Below are 16,750 nucleotides of genomic sequence, written 5' to 3'. Positions count from 1 at the left end.
GCTGAACAATCCCATCAGCAACCAGACTCAACATCTGGACAACATCACTCACCTCTGTCACACATGTTCAGGTACGGTGATATTAACATTGATTTACTCTCAGTTATACAGTGCTGATGTTTCATAGTGTTTGTTGTAGATCAGATGGACAGATTCACTCACACTAATGTCTCATTTTGTCATTTACAGATCAAGGTCTACCTTTATTGTACATAGTGCTGATCTCTGCTGCTGGATCTCTGTTGATTGTAGCTGTGGTTGGGATGTTCTGGATCTGCAAGAAATGTAGAAAAACAGGTCAGGAGAGTAAGAAATGTATCTATACACGTTAATAAAACGCAAATATTGAAAACTTTATCTCATTTTAACATATCTTGTTAATGCAGTCAAAACCCAGGAGGAAGACAGAACTGATTCACCAGTGCTTAAAACAACAACACGGAAAATGGTAAGATGTTGCAAGAAGTTGTTGCAGTCAGTTAGTTTGAAGTTTGCAGCATCAGACGTGAGTGGTTTATCAAAGCTGTCATTAATGTTCCTGTGGTTTATATTCTGAGCTGAAATGTAGTATTAGCATCCGCTGGTTTCTTTGTAGACGTGCTGCAAAAGTATCTTTGCTGATGCTTTTGTGTGAAAGACAGTTATTCTCAGAGCAGAGGCTGTCGAGACGAAACTTCAGAAATTAAATACTCTGTTTGATGATTTACACGGTGTGTGTGTTCACTATATGTGTGTGTGTACTTGGATGGCTTAAATGCAGAGCACAAATTGCAGGTATGGGACACCATGCTTGGCCACACATCACGTCAATTTCACTTTTTTTTTTTTTTTTTTTTTTTACTTTCAACTGTTTAAAAAGTCATGATTGAGGTCATTTCCTCCATGTATTCTTATCATCTGTCCTGTATGGTAGTTTTTCAAAACAAAAAAAAAAAGGTTATTCAGACAGAAACATCTTCTATTAATTTTATGTCTATTCAGCAGGTTCCTGACCGAGTGTATTTTTCCTTTCAGAAATCAAAGATGGAGCCTGTGTATGAAAATGTCTCCAAAAAACGATGATCAAACATTATATCTATACTGAGATTTTTTGTTATAGATTATAAAAGATAACATACTTTTGGTTTTGTTCACATTTATTCTGTGCCAGGATGTCTACATTTTGTTTTCACTCTTTGTATCATATATTTCTGTGTTATTGCAATGTCTGAAATTGTGTTTTAATTATAAAAACATAAAAAAAACACCTCAACTAAAATGTTCTATTTTAAGTTTATCATTTAATGACGTGGAGGTAAAGAACTGCCTGAAGCAAAGTGCATGAAAATTATTTAATGCAGAGCTAGCCGTGGATTATCCCACTTATGCCATGTTAGTTTGCCAGCACTTAAAACTTAAAAGCAGTTATTAAAGAGCACCTATTATGCCTCTTTTCACAATTTGTAATATAAGTCTCTGATGTCCCCAGAATGTGTCTGTGAAGTTTCAGCTCAAAATACCCCACAGATCATTTATTATCAAATTTGCCCCTATTTGAGTGTGAGCAAAAACACAGTTATTTGTGTGCGTCCCTTTGAGCTTTAATAGCTCACACTTTGCATACTCAACAACAACAAAACTGGAGAATGTCACGCAGCCAAAATGAGTGTTCAGCCTTACATTGTTCAAACCGGAGTGATGGAGAGACTCAGGAAGAAGTTACAACTTATAGAATGCATCTGAATGTTTCTGAATGGTTAGTGGATAAATTTATGTAGTGTTGTGTTGACTCTTATGTTCGTTGGTACATCCAATAACAGAACATTTGTAATGTTTTTTGTGCAGAAGATATATATCCCTGCAGCTGCTACAGTGAGGAAATAGAAAGAAATAGAAATAGAAATAGACTGCTCACTCGGCTGTGTCTATGCTAATAGCGCAGATCACGGGCAGGGTTTCCCTAAGAATAGGGGGAAATCTGGAACAGTGCATTTGTGGAGACTGTTTATGATTTATGGGGATATCTTAAAAGGAGTGAGTGGATTCTTACCATTATAAGCTGGTGGTTTACACACTGTGGACAATTTGTGTTCAAACATCTTATAAAAGTGAATTTTGCATAATGGGTCCCCTTTAATGTTTGCAGCGCAATATTTGACTGGAAGTTAAAAATTACAGATATTTTTGTCAGCATTCTGCCAGCTTTGAATCAGACACAGAGATAAAGTAGTGCTCAGTGATTACATTTATTTGAATGAATTATAGCATTTATTTGAATTTGTTACTGAGAGAGAGATGAGATGACAGATGTGTACCTGTGTGTACGTCTCTCTTTCTATTAAAGGGTCATGAAACCCCAAAATAAATTTTTTGAGATGTGAACATATGTATAGGCTGCACATCACTGAAACACTAAAAGCACAAGTGGAAATTGGTTATTTTTGCGTTTTTTCGAAGTCAAAACAATGTCACAAAATCTGACTTATAAGTGTGCCTCTGCGGTGTGCGATCGGCTGCTGAGGTTCCGGTTCTGAGCGCTTCTTTGAATTATTCATGAGAATGAACTCTTTTAAACCAATCACTGTGCTATATTATGCATGAGATCGCATTACAGTGGAGAATTCAAACAACATGTATCAATTTAACAATGCTCACAACACGGATCAAAGATCATATACGGCGTGGAGTAAGCATGTTTCTAATTTTGAATTACATATTTCACATACTCTATAGTGCTCAAAACATGAATCAGCACCACGTGCTCATATTATTAATCATGTCTTCTTCAAATTAAATATTTGTGCAAATAAGGACACTAATACAGTCATACGTGATGACATTAGGAATTATTCTGATACACAGAAGACGATGTAGACCAAAATTCAAAGAACAATGGACAAAAAAAAAAACTATAGCCCTATAAGGACAGGACTAGTTTTATATGGGGACGTTAGAGAAATTTGTGTTTCACAGATGTACTTTAAAGGTCCCGTTCTTCATGATCCCATGTTTCAAACTTTAGTTAGTGTGTAATGTTGTTGTTAGAGTATAAATAAAATCTGTAAAATTTTAAAGCTCAAAGTTCAATGCCAAGCGAGATATTTTATTTAACAGAAGTCGCCTACATCGAACAGCCAGTTTGGACTACATCCCTCTACTTCCTTCTTTAATGACGTCACTAAAACAGTTTTTTGACTAACCTCCGCCCACAGGAATACACAAGAGTTGCGTTTGTAGAGTGTGTTTGTCGCCATGTCGTCGAAACGCTGTTATTTTCATCCCGCAGTCCAATCACCGGGTCTGATTCCGGCTCAAATTGATAGGGTAAAATTAAAGACATGTTTACAATAACACTGAGCGCGTGCATCTCCACGTTATGGTAAGAGGCGTGACCTTTCCGGGCAAGGTGCGCTAAACTTCTGTCGAATCACAACACAGGAACCGCTGGCACAATCAGAACTCGTTACGTATTTCTGAAGGAGGGACTTCATAGAACAAGGAAGTCATCAGCCCGTTTTTATGACAGTGGAAACAGCGGTATACAGATAAGTAAATTATGTGAAAAATACTGTGTTTTTTTACACGCGAAACATGAACACATGTTATATTGCACACTATAAACACAATCAAAGCTCAAAAAACCACGAAAAACGTGACCTTTAAGATTTTTAGCCCGTTTGAATCTGCCATGTCTGTTTTTCTCTCACGGCCTAATATATATATATATATATATATATATATATATATATATATATATATATATATATATATATATATATATACAGTGTCCTCCACAATTAAAAGGTGGATATGAAAATAAATCTGAATTGTTTATCCTTTTGATCTTTCATTCAAAAAATTCACAAAATTCTAACTTTTCATTGAAGGAAAACGGTTGAAAGTGGGGGAAACTCACATTATGAAATAAATGTTTTTCTCCAATACATGTTGGCCACAATTATTGGCACCCCTAGAAATTCCTATGAGTAAAATATCTCTGAAGTATATTCCCATTCATATTTACATTTTTTAGCACACCAGGGTGACTAGGAGCATGAAATTGTCCAGCCATGACTTCCTGTTCCACAGGAATATAAACATGAGGAAACACAAAGGCCAAATTCCCGTAATCATTCATCACAATGAGAAAAACCAAAGAATATAGTTCTGATGTGCAGCAAAAGATTGTTGAGATTCACAAAATAGAAAGTGGCTGTAAGAAAATACCTAAAACACTGAAAATCCCCATTCCCACTATCAGGGCAATAATTAAGAAGTTCCAATCAACTAAAGATGTTACAAATCTGCCTGGAAGAGGACGTGTGTCTAAATCATCCTAATGTGATGTGAGGAGGAAAGTTTGAGTGGCCAAAGACTCTCCAAGGATCACAGCTGGAGAATTGCAGAGATTAGTTGAGTCTTGAGTCTCAGAAAGCCTAAAAAGAATTATCAAACATCACCTACATCCCCACAAGTTGTTCGGGAGGGTTTCAAGAAAAATCCTCTGCTCTCATCCAGAATCAATCTCCAGTATATTCAGTTGTCAGACACGACTGGAACTTCAAACGGGACCGGCTTCTATGGTCAGATGAAACTAAAAAAGGGCTTTTTGCAGCAAACTCACCAGATGGGTTTGGTGCACACATGGATAAAAAGTATCCCATGCCTATTGTTAAATATACTGCTGGATCTTTAATGTTGTGGGCCTATTTTTCTGCTGGAGGTCCTGGACATCTTGTTCAGATACATGGTATCATGGATTCTATCAAATACCAACAGATAAAAAATCAAAACCTGACTGCTTCTGCTAGAAATCCAATAATGGGCCATGGTTGGATCTTCCATCAGGACAATGATCCAAAACAAACATCAAAGCCAACACAAAAATGTGTCACTGAGCACAAAATGAAGCTTCTGCCATGGCCATCTCAGTCCTCTGACCTGAACCCTAAAGAAAATGAGTGGAGTGAACTGAAGAGAAGAAGCACCATCATGGAGCTGGGAATCTGAAAGATCTGGAGAGATTCTGCATGAAGGAATGGTCTCTGATCTCCTGTCACATGTTCTCCAAACTCATCAGGCATTATAGGTGAAGACTCAGAGCTGTTATCTTGGCAAAAGGAGGTTGCAAAAAGTTTTGAATAAAAGGGTGCCAATAATTGTGGCCAACGTGTTTTGGAGAAAAACATTTATTTCATAATGTAAGTTTCCCCCCACTTTCAATTATTTTCCTTAAATGAAAGGTTATAATTTTGTGAATTTTTTGAATGAAAGATCAAAAGGATAAACAATGCAGATTTATTTTCACAGCTGCTTTTGCTCAAAATTACTAAGGGTGCCAATAATTGTGGAATATTTGACTACACTAATTCATAAATTTAACTTAAAATTATCATGTAACAGTAGTAATTAGCAGAGGGTATACCTTTGACATTTGCCCCTCCCCCACCGGACAACCAACGCTGTGACCTCCCATGACCTTGACTGCCTACGTTTGCGCTGACCTTTGACATTGGGTTATCCTCTGGGAGCAATATGGTCTATGACCTTATAATATTTTAAATATCAATGTTGGCCTTTGGCCCTTTGGTTGTCTTCTGGGTGAATAAATTGAAGATGGACCCTTGAAGGGTCAAGGTTTTTTTATGAAATCTTGAGAGTCACATGGACAGAGCACGTGTTGCAGGCATCCTCATTCAATGTCATGCCTGTAGAGCTCCAGGCATTCTGCAGAAACAGAAAAGAGCTGTGAAAACATGGCTGGTTTATACTCACCTAAAATCCTCCAGACAGAATGGGACGAAAAGATGATGGAAATTCTGACTTTGACTCAGTGTCTGGAACTTGAGTCTGGAAAGACTTAAATGACTGCAGAGAAGAACCTTTGTACATCGCAGAGTTGGATGGGATAACTTCAAATGTCTGCCACAGAGTGGTTGGTGATCATTCTAAAAAGAAGCAGGAAGAGTGTGTTTACATGTTTTGCTGCAAAGACAAGACGAAGCGCTGCGATCGCTCGCGGGCCATCCTCCATAATGAACAGCATGATATGTACGAGATGCAATTTTTTGTTCAAGTGGTGCGATCTGGTTCTGCCGAGCTCCTTTTTCTCAATCATAAACAAAATGTTCAAGTGGTGTGACTTGCATGATGGATAGAACAAAATTAAAGTGCAGCTATTCCACCCCGAGAGATGCATGCAGCAGTACATACACTCTGCCGTCCCGCCCATTCACTACACCCATTATAAGCCGCAATAAGTCAGACCCTTCCCACAGAACATCTTTATAAACCATGTCTCAAGACGAAGCTTCAGAGCAGGCTCACATCTGCAGCTGCAGCATCTCTTTCGACCACGATCTTGACCCCCGATGACAATGCTACTGATCATATTCTGACAGACGAACCCGGGACATCTGATACCGATAAAAGATGGTTAGATAAATTTTGCACAGAGCTTCGAGTTTCCTAACGGGTCTGTGTGACAGTACCTCTACCTCAATCGATAAGGGTTTCGACACTACAGACAGCTGCTTCACCAATGTTGGATTCAAAATCGTAAAAGCTATGATCTCCTCGATAAGGTGAAGGAGGACTGCGAAGGCTATGCGATAAATCATCCCAGCCAGCTGAATGAAATGGGCAACTCAACAAAAGTCTAGGGTCAAGAATTAAACTAAAGCAAACACTGATCTCCATGATAATGATAAATGAGTAATGAGTTAAACAAAACATTTTCAACCAAACATCAACATCTAAACCTCTGGTAATTCTCAGTAAGATCTTCGGTAGACGTGTGACAGAAATAAATTCAGTCTGGTTAGTAATAAGTGAAGCTGGTGATGCTGTTTGTGGAGTTGTTTAATCAGATCTTCAGAGATTTAATGTCTTTTATCTTCAGTTCATCTAAGGCTGTGGCTGAAGAAAGTTGTAGTTTGTGTTCTTATTTCTCTTTCTTTCAGTGTTTGTTCACAGCAGGTGTTTGATTCAGGAACATCATACTAACCTCTAAATAACTTTCTACTAACATTAAGGAAACTGGACATTTTTATGTTCTTGGAATGTTACAAATCAACGTTCCTAGAATATTGAATTTTAAATCAAAATTAAGTTGAAAGAACATTTGAGGAACATAATTGTCACAGAGACAAACTCCGTGATTCCCTCCTCTGGCCATCAGAGGGCGCCATCGTCAGAGTACCAACACACACAGACACACACACTACATTTCCCATCAGCCCCGTACCTTGGTACTGATCACCACACCCAGCTGAAGCTCATTATCAGGACTATATAAACTGCCTTCAACCTTGCATTCTTTGTGAGGTCTTGTACTACTACGGTTTGCATTTCTGAGCATTCTTCATTGTTTTTGCCTGCCTGTTGTTGACCCTGTTTGATCCCTGTTTACGATTCTCTGCTGCCTGCCCATTGGACTCGTTGCTTTGATTCTGACCTGTGATTGTTATCTGCCTGCCCTGACCCATTGCCTGTATTACGACTACGATTCTTCCTGCTCTCTGCTGTTCCAGTCTGCTGCTGTCTGACCATTGCCTGTCTGACCACGATCACTGTTTAATAAATCCTGTTTATCGATCCCACTTCGTGTAACGAGTCGTTACAATCATACCTTATAAAAAATGATCCTCTCATTTTTTACATTCCCAGAATATTTTGAGTATGTTCTTATAACAAAATTCTTTTAGCTGGGCATGCAATCTTATTCCTAAATGACAACAATTCCGCAGTCTATTAAACCTTTAAAGTTATGATCATACTGGAATATTAATTTAATCCTGCTTTCGTGCTGCCGCTGATTCAGAAAGCGTAGTGCTCATGTAAGCTAGGAGAGAGCGGGGAATAACCTAACATTTTTTGGCTTTCTCATTTTGTGTAAATCCACTTGGGGTTCAGATCCTTTTTTTCCAAAGTAATGTCACACTTGTCTAGTAATCCAATCAAAGGCAAAGACTGATGAAGGCAATTAGCTGAAACGTACTGTTATCTCCTGGTTGAACAGTCTATAATAAAAGTATTTTTAGAGTACTGACCTTTTAGAATTTTTATACATGTCTAGAACAAAAATGTGGTTTTCTTTCATTATACTTTCCTTTATTTACCTCGAAAGAATGGAGGTTTAATGTGACAACATGCCACGTATGTGGGGCCCATGTAGGAGGTGACGTTCTTGTGACCCTGCGCAATGTTCCCTAAAAGTTCTCTAAAGTTCTCTGAACCTTTACAGAACATTAGGGACATTCCTATAAATTTCATAATAATAATCCAGGAAATATCTGTAAAGTGCATTATTTTGTAAGACAGTAAAGAAAAAATAAGATTTTTAACCTTAATTTTACAGTTTTTGTTTTAACAGCCACTTTTGTTAGTCAATTTAGCTGTAATTTTCAATTCAATTTTTTGACAAGGGCAGCGGGGACATTCTGAGAATGTTCTGGGAACATCACATTTCCAAATAAAATAGAGAACATCCTGAATGTTCTGTAAAAGTCCGTCGAATAACGTCCCCTCCAAATAAATGCTGGTTACCAAACAATTTCTCAATGCTGATTCACCTGTTTCTTGTGGTTTCTCAATAGAATTCATAAAAGTTTAATGTAAAAAACATTGCTATAACGGGGCACATTGAATATAATATAGCTGGCAGCTAACTTATTGTTTCTTAGTGCAATAAAACAAACTGAAATGAAACGGCGTGGATGAATGTGTGCTGTACACGTTAAACAAAAGTGAATGATGGATTTGGACACAAATAATAAATTATTATTATTATTATTATTATCATTATTAATAAAAAGAATGTTGCAAGGCAAAATCAATGATCATTTAAGCAGCAGTTATGAGAAACATCCTCCTAATTTAGTAGTCAAATGCATTATAAAATGCAGAGCTTTCCCTGCCACGCTCTCCATATACACTTTAAAGCAGTGGTCTCAAACTGCCGGCCCGCCCTCCCCTCTACCCGGCCCGCAACTGGTCTCAAAAATAAAACATAACCCGGCCCGCTAAATTATTATTATTATTATTATTATTATTATTATTATTATTCTCTAGTTGCTATGGGGGCATTCAAATATCGCGTCACATAAGCGGCCGCGCCGCATTCTCCTTCTTTCCAATGCGCTTTCGCTCCAGTGGCGTCTGTCGTTGCTATGCAACCATGAGCCGCGCTCTCAACCGTGTCGCTTCTATTATGAGCGCGCTTGCCTAAATTAGCCTACAGTAAAAGCACTCGACTTTAAGTCACGAGCGTCGATTTAAACCACCGAAACGCGTCCGATGCAACCATTAACCGTTACTGATGCTCAAACGGCATCTTGGACAAATGCGCTGCCAGGTGTCTGTCAAAAAACAGAAGAGTGTACAAATGTATTCAGGGATTGTATTTGTTCAGTACAGTGTTGGTCAGTGCAAAATTTTAATGTTATTTAAGCTAACATAAGTAAGGGAAATACTTCCACTAAATAGCTATTAAAAGCTAATAATGTATGTAACAATGAGAGATTTTTATTTTTTGGCAAAATAAAGTTGATATATATATATAGGCCTAGCTCCAGTTTTTTGTTTATTCCTGACCCCTCCACGCCACAAGTGTTGATGGTTTTGTTCCTAAATTACTATTTTTTTTATTCCATGCACCTTGTTGGATGTGAGAAGTTGCACCAGACAATTGCAATTAATAGTATATTAGTAGTATTATATTAGTATATTAGTAGTATTATATTAGTAATAGTATTATATAATTATATTACACTCTGTAACAATGAGAGAGACACTGCTGTTTACATTTAGTATGGTAAATAAAATATTTATAGTAGGCTATAGGTATAGGTAAGTATAGGTAAGATATTTTAGTAGGCAAATTTGATGTAAATGAGAAATAATGCAAAGGAAAGTAAATTTTCTGAAATGTTGCGCTTTCTTGCGCTTGAATGTTAATATGGCCCTCCTATGAGGTGTCAATCACAGAAACGGCCCCCCGCCAATTTGAGTTTGAGACCCCTGCTTTAAATTATAGGCTATACACAAGCATTTATATGTTATTAATGTGCAAATACGTAAGAACTTTATGTTTATGAAGCCCCCACACTCCATTCAAATGTCACACACATACATTTACAATGGACAGATTATGTACAAATAGACAGGCCTACATATTTCCATGAGATCACGCTGGACAAACATACACAAATCTCATAATGAACATCATAACACCACATCCTGATTCATACACTGTGCATTCATACAACAGAGATCACTGCACATTTTCACAGAACTTTAAACCCTTGATGAATATCACCACTTCAAAAACATTTTTTAATTAAAAATATTGCATTTATTTTCATATTTACAGTTTTGGAAAATGTCTTTGTTACAAATATTCAGTGGTTTTCCTGTGTTCAGTGTCTGGTCTCATCTGAGAAAGTGTGTTTGCATTCTATATTTGTTACATGTCGTGTTCCTGTGACCTAGTTTCCCGTTCTGTTTATTAGTTCATTTGATCCACCTGTGTCTTGTTAATTATCCCCTCACCTTGTTTAGCTCCCTTTGTTAGTCACCTGTATATATATACCCTGTGTTCTCCTTCACTCCTTGTCCGTTCTCATTGATGTCTACATGTGTTAATGCTGTCTATATCCCGTTGGAATCTCCTATGTTTAATTAAAGTATTGTTCTTATCGTCATCTTCGTCTGCATCGTGCTTGCTACCACAGCATCCGTAACAGAAGAACGGACCGAAACGGGCGATTTTCTTTTTGTTCGTTTTTTCCCCTTTTTTTTTTCTCCGTCACCATGGACCCTGCTGTTGCCCTTTTGTGCCTGGAGCAGAGGGACCGCTCCCTGGAATCACACACCCTGGATTTTTTGGAGTTGCCGTGCCTCACACACTATCCTGACCGCTCGCTCTGCGTGTTCTACATCTCCAGCCTTAGCGAGCGGTCCCGGGCACGCCTCCTAGGGAGCGGTCCTCAGAAGGACTTCGCCGCACTCGTGGAGTGGGTGCTGGTGAGTAACGACTCACCCTTCACCGTCGGCTCCGCGGAGGATGACTTCGCCACCAGCCCCACTCCACTGCCAGAAGCCAGTCAGCCACCATCGACGAACGTCACAACGGAGATGTTTCACGTGCCCACCGCAGACCGAGGAGGCCAGCCTGCCGCGATGGATGAGCCTGGACCGAGGAAAGGATCAGACATTACCATCGCCCTGGAGCCAACCTTACAGCAAGGTTCTGACCAGGTGCGCAAGCCGGTAACATCATCTGACGTCGTGGGAGTGCTTGTGGAGCTCGAGGGCTGGGAGGAAAGCTCCGCCCACAACACCACCACGATGGAAACAATGACTGACACTGGCAAATATGCTGAGGAACTGAAAGTAGTTTTTACGGCTGATTTAATCGATTTTTTTCGGAGAGGTGACTTTGCATTCCCCTGATTGTCCTGTTTTTAATGAATCTCCTGAGCCTCCAGAGGACCCATCTCCAGTGTTCTACAGTTCTCCGTCTCCTGAGTTCCCTATCTGCCCACCCAGCCTTCCTCTCCCGCCTCCTCCGTCATCCAGTCTCATCACATGCCAGGTGGGGATGTCAAGCATCTTCAGGCCCTCCACTCCATCCATTCAAGCAGATCCCCTGCCTCCACTTCCAGCCTCCACGCCCCCTGCTCCACCTCGGCCCGTCGACACGTCGGTGTCACCCTGGCTCCTCCCTCCCTCGGCTCCACCGGACACCATCGGCCATACGACTTCTCCAGGCTCCCTCGTCTTTCCGGCTCCGCCTTGGTCAGTCGTCCACCTGCCTGCACCTACGGCTCCATCTGGCTCCTCCTTCCCTCCAGCTCCGCCTACATCCTCGGTCCCACCGGCTCAGCCTCTGCCCTCTGGATGTCCGCCTCCTCCTCGGACGCTCGTCACCATGGCTCCTCCTCGGTCTCCAGGGCCATCGGCTGCGCGTGGGCTCGTCGGCTCTTCAGTTCCATCTGGGTCTCCAGCTGAATCTCCGTTGGTCGTCCCCAGGGTGTCGTCCGCCCCCAAGCTGACTCGACCATGGCTCCTCCCACCTGCGACTCTACCCTGGGGCCTCGTCCTGGCTGGCTTCTGGGGTAACATCTGGCTCCTCCTGACCGTTGTGCCAAAAGACACCGGCCCAGGTCCGTTTCACGGATCTGGCCCAGATCTTAAGAAGTGTCTGGGCCAGATCTGGGCCAGATGATTTTTGCTATCTGGGGATGATTATATCATTTATCTGTGCTAGGCCTAAGAAATCATCTCACCATAGTAGCAGCAGCTACAGATAAAATAATAAAAACTCCTATCTTTACATCACTAAAATGAAATAAGAAGCCGCTTACAGACGCTCATCTCCACACATGTAAACACAACACTGACGTCTTCACTTCCAGGTCAAGTAGAAGCTGTCAATCAAAAACTCAGTAGCCAATGAGAACACACCACTGCTGGCCCCGCCCCCGCGAGAGATTTGTGCCAGAAAGACGAACGAAAACTCTGGGATTGTAAACGAAAACTTCAGAAGCATAAAGAAATCTCTGGAAATGCTTTTGTAAGTAAAGATCAGTGAAAGAAAGAAAATAAACTGTTAGCAAAACATGCAGTGTATTAAAAACAATATCAAACATTTTGCCTGTGATTTATTTTTTTAAGTTTCAAAGACATTTTATTCAGTTTCAATTTATATTTTTATTAGTTTTTTTTTTTTTTTAATTACGTTCATTATTTTTGGATCAAATGTAACTCCATAAATAATAAACTTTTGTATACTTCTGTGATAATTGGAATATTTGTCACACAATGATACTGTGTGTTTGAAAAGATTGTGAAGCTGTTTATATCTAACGTTACACATGACAACTCTCTTCAGATCAATGGCAGCGCGAAAGCAGATTTGAATGGCCACCCCTATGAAAAAATCCTGGCTCCGCCACTGGTTCACTGCTGTTCTGCTGAAGCTCATTCGGCAGCTGTATCGTTTCCGCACGTGTTTGACTTGCGCCTGGCGCTGAGGCGAAGTTGGAGTGCGCGTCTGAAAAGTCTCCCGTTTTTTTGTGGTCTTAAATAGACGGTTCTGCGTTTAAATAAACGCAATTCTTGTCATCAAAAAAAGTAGACAGAAACAGCAGTTGTGAGCGGGGTGGCCAAGCTTAGGCCAAGGGTGGCCACGGCCACCCCCTGGCTCCGCCCCTGCAGTGAACAGCGAACAATAACATTATAGCTTACGTAAATGTTTCTCAACTGGTGGGTTGCAAGACGGCGCACTTTTCAATCAAGCACAAATATGATGCGCTGTATATTATCACTATAAATAAAGCGCAAAAGAAACTACGAGCATGCAACGTCGTAGTTCTGTCATCTATTAAGTCATGAAATAACCAAAAAAGGCGATTAAAGCTGCGTTAAAACTGCATGCATGTAGGCCTATATATGCGTCACATGTCTCTGGACTAAAATATTCTGCCTATGTGAGATCACAATATAAGGCACAAGCTGATATGTAATTTTTTAATGCATAAATAAATGTGAGAACTCTGCATTTGTAATAGAAGATGCTAATTTTGTTAATTTATAAAGTACAAACAAAAATATCACATTTAAATGCATAATTAATTTTACATTCTGGCATTTATGTGTTGTTGACTTCCGCATCAGCAAATGGGAATTCAAAAGAGAACACTTTTTTTTTCTTTGTACTGAGTTTAATTTAGGTATGATAGAACTGTTGCAATTATTTATTTTGACAATATAGAAGGTTAAACATTAAGTGTTTACTTTTTTGGTCATTTTTTGAAACAGACAAACTCAGAATTGTTGAGGTTCATTGATTATACATAAAATTAAATGAAGGTTGAATAATCTTTGAACTACAGTATGTAGTTATCTGCATGTCTCATCCATGAAGATGCAACAATGGAGAACAAGCTATTGGGGGTTTTGAGAACCAGAACTGACTGAACAAGTTGAAGCTACAGTGTGAGTCCCTTTATTAATATGCCTGCAAGTGAGGAATGATTACAACAAAACAAACAAAAAAAAAGGTCAAATTCACTCAGCATTCCATGATCTAATTCACTATCTTAATTACAATTAAGTACAAATTAACTGTATTCAGTTGTGTTGTAATCACAGTCCAGTACATTATAGTCAGACTCATTTTTATGTTGAAATTATGAATATTTCGTGCCACCCCGGACTGGTTGCTGGCCCCTGCCTGGCCACCCCTATGAAAAAATCCTGGCTCCGCCACGTGTAGCTTCTATTATGAGCGCTCTTGCCCAAATTACAGTAAAAGCACTCGACTTTAAGTCACGAGCGTCGATTTAAACCACGACCGATGCAGCCATTAAACGTTACCGATGCTCAAACGGCATCTTGGACAAATGCGCTGCCAGTTGTCTGTCAAGAAACAGAAGAGTGTAGGCTACAAATGTATTCAGGGATTGTATTTGTTCAGTACAGTGTTGGTCAGTGCAACATTTTAATGTTATGTAAGCTAACATAAAGTAAGGGAAAATACTTCCACTAAATATTAAAAACTAATAATGTATGTAACAATGAGAGATTTTTATTTTTTGGCAAAATAAAGTTGATATATATATAGCTCCAGTTTTTTGTTTATTTCTGACCCCTCCACACCACAAGTGTTGATGGTTTTGTTCCTAAATTACTGTATTTTTTTTATTCCATGTACCTTGTTGGATGTGAGAAGTTGCACCAGACTATTGCAATTAATAGTATATTAGGCCTAGTAGTATTATATTAGTAATAGTATTATATAATTATATTACACTCTGTAACAATGAGAGAGACACTGCTGTTTACATTTAGTATGGTAAATAGAATATTTATAGTATAGGTATAAAGATATTTTAGTAGGCAAATTTGATGTAAATGAGAAATAATGCAAAGTAAATGTTCTGAAATGTTGCGCTTTCTTGCGCTTGAATGTTAATATGGCCCTCCTATGAGGTGTCAATCACAGAAACGGCCCCCCGCCAATTTGAGTTTGAGACCCCTGTTTTAAAGATTAATCGTGCAGTGTTGTGCATCTATCTCTCGCTCTCTCCCTCTCTCTCATTGATATCTGACGTATGAGCGCGAGGGCTTTTCAGTGCATTCATTGCTATTATACTCATGAGGTGGGGTGTCTCTATTAAAGGATACGCTTCCCGCACTTCGCCCACCCATCACACGAGAACCGTTTTCGGAACCGAAACTTAGAAATCTTGCACGGTTCCGGTTCTTTTCAAAAAACACTACCGGTTCCGGATGAGAACCAGTTCTCGGTTCCCAACCCTATTTATAACACACGACACATACTCTCACAGACACAAAGAGACTTCTGTAATGTTACTTTTGCAGTATATTAGTGATATATTAGTTATGCTTATGTATTTTACACCATATCTGTGTGCACTGATGAACTATTTCACTCATACAGTATATTCTGACTTACCATGTTTAATCTCCAGGTAAATCTCTGTATAGAGATCCGTTTTTATAAATACTCTCTTCACAGCACACCAGTATTGTCCTTGATCTTCTGTTCTCAGATCAGTGATGGTGACGGTGAAGATGTGGCTCGTTCTGTCATCGGTCAGAGAGAATCTCTCGTCTTTAGCAGATCCAGATTCAACAGGAATGTCTTTATCCAGTACTTTACATTCTCCTCTGCAGAGATATTTCTTATGTGTTTCATATTCAGACTCATAGGGACACCGTATTTCAACTTTTCCTCCTTCATAAGCAGTGAAAGTCAAGATTTCCTTCATCTCACATGCCACCACTAAAACATAAAGAGAGAAACAGCTCAGAGCAAACATGGACCTGATTGAGAGCAGGTGCTGAGAATAAACAGAATAAACTCTTACCTGACATGATGAGCAGCAGGTTAAATATGAGAAGTTTATGATCCCAGATGAGGATCATTCTGCTTTATCTGTGTGCTGCTGGTGGACAGACTTCATGAAGAACTGCTTTCTCTCTCTCTCTCTCTCTCTCTCTCTCACACACACTCTCAGTTTCTCAATTCAATTTCAATTCAATTCAAGTGTGCTTTATTGGCATGACAAAAACTATACATTTGTATTGCCAAAGCAATTGCAGCTGGGCTGCTTACAAATAGTGCATATGTATTAACAGAAAAAAGAATAATAAAAATAGTAATAATAATATATAAAAGTATTAAGTAGGGCTGCACGATATATCGCATGAGATTGTCACGCGCATTTCGTCAGTAAAGCCGGTTCCCTGATTACCGCTAAATCTCCATCACCTGCTTTCAAATGGAGCGGCATTTAATAGACAGAGCCGTAGTTCACTGAAAAGCCACGCAATATCGCGTTCATTATCGAAGGAGATTCATCTGTGATATGAACGCGATACTGCGTGGCTTTTCAGTGATCTACGGTTCTGTCTATTAAATGCCGCTCCATTTGAAAGCAGGTGATGGAGATTTAGCAGTAATCAGGGAACCGGCTTTACTGACGAAATGCACGTGACAATCTCATGCGATATATCGTGCAGCCCTAGTATTAAGCATGTAGTGCAAAATGAATTACTAATGTATGTAAGCATATAAACTAGAAATGAGAGAGAAAAAAGTTGAGGGATTAGACATATTTACAGAAGCAAAATGTGCTGGAAACATCAGATCAGGGCAGATTGAGTGTTTTCTCTTCTATGGTGACAGGCCGACACATATTGAGCAGCAAACACACAGCAGTTCTTGCGTTCTCCTAAC

At 39.5% G+C, this 16,750-nt stretch overlaps 1 protein-coding gene across 1 annotated transcript in view; it reads right to left on the bottom strand.

Annotated features, from left to right (window-relative positions):
- Nucleotides 1-7,466, bottom strand: part of LOC125273083 — a 29,687-nt gene extending 22,221 nt beyond the window's left edge. Inside the window, exons 1-3 of the mRNA XM_048198351.1 lie at nt 7,356-7,466; nt 5,755-5,927; nt 202-274 (exon numbers count right to left, since the gene is read on the bottom strand). Coding sequence (XP_048054308.1) covers nt 202-274; nt 5,755-5,927; nt 7,356-7,466 — 357 coding nt within the window. The remainder of the gene's footprint in view (nt 1-201; nt 275-5,754; nt 5,928-7,355) is intronic.
- Between the last annotated feature and the right edge of the window lie 9,284 nt (nt 7,467-16,750).

This window comes from Megalobrama amblycephala, linkage group LG7 (genome assembly GCF_018812025.1).
Source record: "Megalobrama amblycephala isolate DHTTF-2021 linkage group LG7, ASM1881202v1, whole genome shotgun sequence".
Lineage (NCBI taxonomy): Eukaryota > Metazoa > Chordata > Actinopteri > Cypriniformes > Xenocyprididae > Megalobrama > Megalobrama amblycephala.
Note: the sequence above shows the minus strand (reverse complement) of the source record. Positions and strands in the feature narration are given on the sequence as shown.